Raw genomic sequence first — 8,229 nt, 5'->3', positions numbered from 1 at the left:
GGAGGAGGAGGAAGAGGAGGAGGAGGAGGAGGAAGAGGAAGAGGAAGAGGAAGAGGAAGAGGAAGAGGAAGAGGAAGAGGAAGAGGAAGAGGAAGAAGAAGAAGAAGAAGAAGAAGAAGAAGAAGAAGAAGAAGAAGAAGAAGAAGAAGAAGAAGAAGAAGAAGAAGAAAGACCATTGAGATCATAGACAAAATATACTCTTCAGAGAGGAGTAACCTAGCTGGGGTGACCCAGAGTGAGTGCAGGACACTGTACACACAGAGCAATACACAGAGAGAAACAGAGAAAAGAAGGACAAGGAACAAGGTCTTTGAAGTCAGGACTGACGGACACCAAGGCACACCCACAAAGCCTGATTGTCTCAGGAGAGGTGGCCCGCCTGTCTCTGCATGGACGGCCTTTGTCACACTGGTACAGGGAGGTTAGCCACGTTGAGGACTTATCGAGCTGTGCCAGCCACTCTAATTATTTCCTAACTTTTACTGACTTACAAATAAAAGAAACTTAATTTTTATTTTAAATGCTTTTCTTAGAGTTCATTCTGAAATTTAGCCCCCATTTTGTTGTTGGTTGTTCTTTGAGATCTGGTATCACATAGCCCAGGCTGGCCTTGAACTCCTGGTCCTTCTGTTTATGTTTTCTCCATGCTGGGATTACAGGCTTGTACCAATGCACCTAACTTTGATTTCAGTTTTAAGTGACTTCCTGGGATCTGTTATGCAGCTTGTGAGGGCCAAGGGCAGGACAGTCACAGGGGAGCCCTACAGTCCCTGGGACCCTGAAGCCTCCCTCCCTCTTGCTGAGCAGTCCCCAGGGTCTGCTGTAGAATATCTTCCTGACATTAGGTCACATAGTTTCTCAGAACTCGCCTTTAACCTCTGGTCTGTGTCTGAGAACAAAAAGCCTTTACTTGATTTGTGGCTCAGCCTTCTTGCTGTCGTTGGTATGGCTCAGAGCATTAAAGCAGTCAGGGAACAGTCCCTTGCTGTAAATCATGAGACATGTGTGGATGTGTGTGGACATGGGGGAGGGGACACCTACACTGTGCATCATTTATGTGGAAGCCCAAAGTTGGGTATCCTCCCTGATTACTCTCCACTTTATTTATTGAGGTAGGAAGTCTTGCTGAATCCATCGCTTGCCTGTTTAAACAAGGGTAGCTAGCTTGCTCTGGGGAGCCCCTGTCTCTGCCCCTGTTGCTCTGGGATTACAGGCACCTGTCATGCCTACCTACCTGGCTTTTCCATGGGTCCTGGGAATCAAACTCTGGTCCTCACTCTTACAGGGCAAGTGCTCTATCCACTGGGCCATCTGCCCAGGCCTCCTCATCTCCATTTGTTTTCTTCCTTCTGTCATCTCTTCTTGATTAGTGTGTATTTCACCACATCCCCCTTCCCCACCCCTGCAGGGCCCTGGCCAGGTCTCAGGCTTGTACATTTTACCTCCTACTGCTCTTCTTTACCTAACCCGCCGTCAGATAACCAAAGCATCCTGGCCGGTGCTTGCCATCGTTTCTTCTTTTATTTACCCCTCACTCTTGTGCCTGACTGTCCTTTGCTGTGTCTAAGGGAGCCCAGGGCACTCAACTCTGATTGCCTGCTTGTCTGCTCCGAGCAAGGATGTTTGTCTCTTCTAGGCTTCCTTCAGTGTTAATGTGAGCATGGATTGCTGCCTCTGTCCCTGGCTATTGATAGATACTGTTCTCACATTTGAATCCATTTCTTAACCATTCCTTCAACGTCTACAGTGACACACAAAGGACTGGAGAGATGGCTCACTGGGTAAGAGACCCGGCTGCTCTTCCAAAGGACCTGGGTTCAATTCCTAGCATGCACATGGTGGCTCACAACCATCTATGACTAGTTCCAGGAGATCTGATGCCCTCTTCTGGTCTCCATGGGCACTAGTGTTCATATAGTATACAGACACACATAGGCAAACTGCCCATACACACAAAATAATATAATAATTAAAGGGAAAAAAAGGATGTTAAAAAAATAGTATTTGCTAAAGAAATCATGTTTACTAGTCAGTGTGGCACATGCTTATAATCCCACCATTTGAGAGGCCAGCTGAGAGTCTGAGGCCAGCTGAGCTACGTGGCAGGTTCCATGACAGCCAACCCTAAATGCCAAGAGCCATTAAAATTTTTTTCTTTTCTTTTCTTTTGAGACAGGGTCTCTTTATGTAGCTCTAGCTGTCCTGGAACTTCCTATGTAGAGTAGGCTGGCCTCAAATTCACAGAGATCCATCTGCCTCTGTCCCTGCCTCCCTGGTATGGGATTAAAGGTTTGCATCCACCCCTCCCACTCCCCACCCCCGCCTCCACCCCCAGCAGTTTTAAATGAGCTAATTTATTTGGCCCAAGTTGGCTGCCCTCTTCTCTAATTCAATGAATATGCTTCTTCTCCCTTTTAGTAGCAGCCTTCCCGCGTCCGCTGAAAGAAGAGAATCTGCTAAATGTCCCGAAGCCACTGCCTAAACAACTGTGGGAGACCCAGGAGGTGGGTGAGCTTCTGTCCTGGCAGCCTGCCCTGCAGAGGTGGAAACCAGAACTGGGGAAAAGGGAAGAGAGGGTTTGTCTGGACACAGACACTGGAGAGACAGTGGGGAGACCTGTCCCCCGCGGGTCACCGTGATCTGTCGGCCATTAGTGCAGTGCAGTGTTCCTGGGGTTCCCTAGCTTTCCTGTGAATCTGCTGGTTCTCAAACGGAAACTGTTAAGCCGCTCTCCTTACATGATCAGAAGCCCAGAGACTTGGGCATGAAAGGGCAGATGTCTCTGCCTTGGAGCCAGCTCCAGCTCCTGTCGAGAACTACTGTCATGCCAGATGATCGGTCCTGAAATCAAAGGCCTTTGACCCGAGCTCTCTGAGAAGCAGTAGTGAGTCATCTGTTTACTACTGATTTCTCTGAGCTTTGAATGTTAGCGTCTGAAATCCTAGTCACTGGCCTCCCTCCATGTCACTTTGTAAACCTCACCCACTGCGGAGAGGGAGGTCCCTCAGCTTAGCTTGGCCTCTTTCTGTAAAGAGCTGTCTTGTGAGAAAGTTCTCCATCCACCCCTAGTGATGCCCAGGTGCAGTTGACCGGTGGTCTCTGTGCTTACCTGCCCCTCATTGGTTTCTCCCCCTCGGGATCCCATTGGTCCCCACTTCCCTTCCCCTTCCTCCATCAGGATCCCATTGGTTCCCACTTCCCTCCCCTTCCCCCCCCAGCAGGATCCCATTGGTCCTGCTCCCTCCCAGCAGGTTCCCATTGGCCCTGTGCCCACCCTACCCTCCTATTGGTCCCACTCCTTTTCTCCATCAAAGTCTCTGCTAGCATCAGTGTGGTCTTGAAAGCTTTTTATAAAAGCAAGATATGTAGTTGATGTTTTAACTTTAGGGGCCCAAAAGAAGACAGATAATGGTATGCAGGTGCGTTCATAAATACCATGAGCTGCTCTCTCTGAGAGACAGCTGTCTCCCTTGGTTAATGCACATTCTAGTTCCAAGATCCTTTTCCCTTCCCTCCTCCCCCTCCCATTTCCCCATTTTGCTTTTTTATTTACATATTTTTTCTCTCTTGCTAATTGAAAAAAAATTTAAATCTAAATATGCAAAACATTTGCCTTTTTGAATGAAGTAGCATTTAACTAGAAGGTAAGTTAATAAGGATTATTATTGTCAAGTTAAGAAAATGTGTTAATGTTATACTTCTTTTGTCTGGAAATTTAAGAAATTTAAAATTCCTCAAAACTTACATGGCCGCTCTGTGCAGAGGCCCTTGGTTTGCTCAGTCTCTCTTGGCCTCTGGCTGGGGAGCCCAGATCCCTGCTATTCAAACACTTGAATTTGGCTGTGCACTGAGTAAGGCCAACTCTCTTTGTTCTTCCCAGATCCAGTCCCTGTCCGGGCGCCCTCGATCCTGTGATGTTGGGGGTGGCAAGTAAGTCATACTTCTTCTGCCGACGGTTTTCCAGTCTTTCCTGCTCGGTCACAGAACTGGAAACTGGAACTTGCTGTTTATAAGCCAAAGTCAACTGCATTTGCATAAAATGTCTGTTCTCTTTGATCCTCACACTTAATATATTTGAGACAGTTCATTATACAGCTGACATAAGCCAGTAAATTACCCTGTATGTGTTAGAGTAGCTCAATAGACTCTGGGCACACAGAACCTGTCTGGAAGACGCAGAAGTATGTCCACATCAGCCACAGTCTGTGGCAGGCCACAGCATCAGTTGACAGGAAAGGAAAGCATAGGCTAATTTGATTGTCTACAGAGAAGTTGGCGTTTAAGTTTTTGTGGATGTGTTTAATGCCTCTGAGCTGTGCATACAAAAATGGTCAAAACAGTAAATTTTATAATCTATGTATTTCACTACAATTTTTAAAAATTGATGAATAGAAAGATTTGCAATTTAAAATGAGTCTATGGCACTATGTATTAGTTAATTTTGTTTTGTTTTGTGGCGAGAGTCTCATTCTGTAACCCCAACTAACCTAAAATTAACTCTGTAGACTAGGCTATCCTTGAACTCGCTGCTGTCATCCAGTTCCTGCCCCCCAAGTACTGAGATTAAAGGTGTGTGCCACCACGCCCAGCTTAGTAACTGGATTTTATAATGTACAGATTTACTTTCTAAAAGATTTTGGATAGATTATAAAAGCACATACAATATAAAATTGCCTGGAATACAAACAGATCTAAAGCGTTTGTGAGAAAGATAAGACTAATAGAGTATAAAGAGGCAGAGGGATTGTGAGGCAGAGGGATTATGAGGCCTCTCGAGGGTCTATGAGCACCATGTCATGTCCCATGTGTTGCCTTCCTGGACATAACTTTCCTGTCTTTGGCATCTCTTGCTTTTGTGCTCAGTGTCCCTTGCACCTCTTGGTTGTACCCTAACTACTCCTAGCACAGCAGGCTTCCTACCGTATTACAGTTGCCTGCTTGCTTGATCTGTTGATCCTTCTCTGGACTCTAAGAACAGGATTCCTTCATAAGAGTACCAAGAAGCCTTGTCTTTGAGAGGGCCCACTCCCAACTGCCAGAGTTCAAGAAACTGCAGGGACCCACAGCACACATGTGTGTGTGACAGTCACATACCCACCTTCCAGTGCAGAACAGGACTTGTATTGGAAGGAAATATGGACTAAGGAAACTGGGTATATCTGCCAGTCCCAGAGTATGCTAATACAAGGCCCCAAGAATTCTGGGATGTCTATATTTGAATCCAATCTATTATAAATAAAGGTATGATTTGCCAAGACAGGAGGGTTTATTCCTTTGATTTATAATTTTGGAAGATTACGGCAGGAGCTGGGGCGAGGGCTCAGTGATCAGAGGAGCCAGGGCAAGGGTTCAATGGTCAGAGGAGCCAGGGCGAGGGCTCAGTGGTCAGAGGAGCCAGGGCGAGGGCTCAGTGGTCAGAGGAGCCAGGGCAAGGGCTCAGTGGTCAGAGGAGCCAGGGCAAGGGCACAATGGTCAGAGGAGCCAAGGCGAGGGTTCAGCAGTCAGAGCTTTTGCTGTGAAAACTTGAGAACCCGAGTTTAAATTCCAGCACCTTTGTGAAAAGCTAGAGATGGCTGCACACATGGCTATAACCCTATTGCTATAGGGAGCGGAGACAGGAAGATTACTGGGGCTTGCAGCTTCCAGCCTAGTTCCAGGTCCAGTGAGACCCTATATCAAGGGAATAAAATAGAGCAACAGAACAGGATCCCTGTCACCCTAGCCTGGCCCCGGCATATGTGCACCCCTCCTCTAACGCACATAGACAGAAACAGATGCAGTGCTAACTTCCATTGCATTCTTGCCCTAGGTGCAAATATCAAGGACAGACCCAACCATGAGCATATACCTTGCTTGCTCATCACTTCTTGGGCCTGCCCTTGTACCTGGTGCACAATGATCAGTCAGTGGTTTTAATCAATGAATGGCAATGTTTTCCTTATTTTCATGATTATGAAAACTTGCCTGGAAGATGGCTCAGTGAGAAGGAGCACTTGTTGCTTGTCTTACAGGGGAACCAATGGATGACCTACAACCACTTGTCACTCCAGCTCCAGGGTTCCAGCCCCCTTCTTAGTTAGGGTTATGACCAAAAACAACTTGGGAAGAAAACGGTCTTTTTGCTCACAGTTTCATATAACAGTTTATCAACAAAAGCAGTGAGGATGGAAACTCACATAGGACATGAACCTGGAGGCAGGAGCTGATGCAGAGGCCATGGAGGAGTGCTGCTTACTGGCTTGCTCCCATGGCTTGCTAAGCCTGCTTTCTTATAGAACTCAGGACTACCAGCCCCTGGGTGACCCCATCATAATGAGCTGAGGCCTCCCGAATCAATTTCTAATTGAGAAAATGCCCTACAGGCTTGCCTACAGCCCAATCTTATGGAGGCATTTTATCAATTGAGGTCATCCCCTTTCTTTTTTTTTTTTTTTAAAGATTTATTTATTTATTATAAGTAAGTACACTGTAGCTGTCTTCAGACACTCCAGAAGAGGGAATCAGATCTTGTTAAGGATGGTTGCGAGCCACCATGTGGTTGCTGTGATTTGAACTCTGCACCTTTGGAAGAGCAGTCGGGTGCTCTAACCCACTGAGCCATCTCACCAGCCCCGGTCATCCCCTTTCACAGGACTTTAGCTTGTGTCAGGTTGCCATAAAACTATCCAGCATAACTCTTTTCTGCCCTCCAAGCCACTGCAGTCCCATGAACACACACACACACACACACACACACACACACACACATTCAGGTGCGCACACACATGCACATAAACAAAAATAAAGTAAATCTTTAAAAAGTAAAAATTGTGTTTTTTTAAAAAGATTTATTTATTTTATTTTTATATGAGTACACTGTAGCTGTCTTCAGACACACCAGAAGAGGGCATCTGGATCCCATTACAGATGAATGTGAGCCATGATAGGTTGCTGGGAATTGAACTCAGGACTTCTAGAAGAGCAGTCAGTACTCTTAACTGATGAGTCATCTCTCCAGCCACAAATTGTTTTTAAAGTTTTTGAAAATTTAATTGAAACAATATATCCTAGAAGGTATCTAGTTGCCCAAAGATACTTTTTGTGTATGTGGTTTGGGTAGCAAAAATAATTTAGAAAGCTAGCAAAAGGAACTCTAAATGTGATGTAATATTTTACATTTTATATAGTGACTTACAGTTTGCAAAGTAATCTGTCTCATTTAACATGTAAGGAAATTTTGGGCTGGAGAGATGGCTCAGCTGTTAAGAGCACTGACTGCTCTTCCAGAGGTCCTGAGTTCAATTCCCAGCATCCACATGGTGGCTCACAGTCATCTGCAAAGGTATCTGACGCCCTCTGCTGGTGTGTCTGAAGATACCTACAGTGTACTTATGTATAATAAATAAATCTTTTTTAAAAAAAAAAGTAAGGAAATTGCATTCCAGAGAAGGTAAGCTGACAGTTGCACTCTCACGAGAGGCACGCCTACATGGGGCTCAGGCATCAACAAGGAAGAGGAAGCGTATGCATCCCAGTTTCCCACAGCCAGATGCACTGTACAAGTAATCCTCTCTCTCTCCTTTCAGTGCTTTCCCACACAATGGCCAGAACACAGGCCTCTCACCGTTCCTGGGGACCCTGAACACCGGAGGGTCGTTACCAGATCTAACCAACCTCCACTACTCAGCACCCCTGCCAGCCTCCCTGGACACCAGCGACCACCTCTTTGGCAGCATGAGTGTGGGGAACAGCGTGGGCAACCTTCCAGCTGCCATGACTCACCTAGGGATAAGAACCTCCTCTGGTGAGTAAGGGCCTTGGCTGTGTCCCCTCCTGTGTGTGTTTGGTGCACCACTGAATGAGAGCCACTACATCCTTGTACTGGCTGGCTTCTGCTCTAAGGGCCCCATTTCTGCTTGTTTGATAAGCTCTGGAGCAGATCTGTCACACCTCCTTCTTCACTGTCTTCACAAGCCCATGTCTGCAGAGAACTCGGGGAGGAACTTTTGGGAGTGGAGAAATAGGTGCCATCCCAGGGCGACTAGCAGTTTGTATCAGCATATGGTGATCTCTTGTCATTTCATCCTTCCTCAGCTCTCCCAGTTCCCTGCTGGACTTCGAAAGGACAGAATCTTAAATTTTAGAAAATTTCGCCTTTAATCCCAGCACTCGGGAGGCAGAGGCAGGCGGATTTCTGAGTTCGAGGCCAGCCTGGTCTACAAAGTGAGTTCTAGGACAGCCAGGGCTACA

At 46.4% G+C, this 8,229-nt stretch overlaps 1 protein-coding gene across 2 annotated transcripts in view; it reads left to right on the top strand.

Annotated features, from left to right (window-relative positions):
• The window catches only part of Crtc3 (CREB regulated transcription coactivator 3), a 103,664-nt gene that overhangs the window by 78,831 nt on the left and 16,604 nt on the right, over positions 1-8,229 (top strand). Inside the window, exons 8-10 of one of the 2 annotated variants that reach the window (XM_029542668.1) lie at positions 2,422-2,504; positions 3,881-3,930; positions 7,566-7,783. In XM_029542668.1, the coding sequence (XP_029398528.1) occupies positions 2,422-2,504; positions 3,881-3,930; positions 7,566-7,783 (351 nt within the window). Of the gene's footprint in view, positions 1-2,418; positions 2,505-3,880; positions 3,931-7,565; positions 7,784-8,229 lie in introns of both variants that reach the window. The other variant, XM_021209990.2, reaches the window with a different exon arrangement.

The sequence above is a fragment of the Mus pahari genome, chromosome 1 (assembly GCF_900095145.1).
Source record: "Mus pahari chromosome 1, PAHARI_EIJ_v1.1, whole genome shotgun sequence".
Classification (NCBI taxonomy): domain Eukaryota; kingdom Metazoa; phylum Chordata; class Mammalia; order Rodentia; family Muridae; genus Mus; species Mus pahari.
Note: the sequence above shows the minus strand (reverse complement) of the source record. Positions and strands in the feature narration are given on the sequence as shown.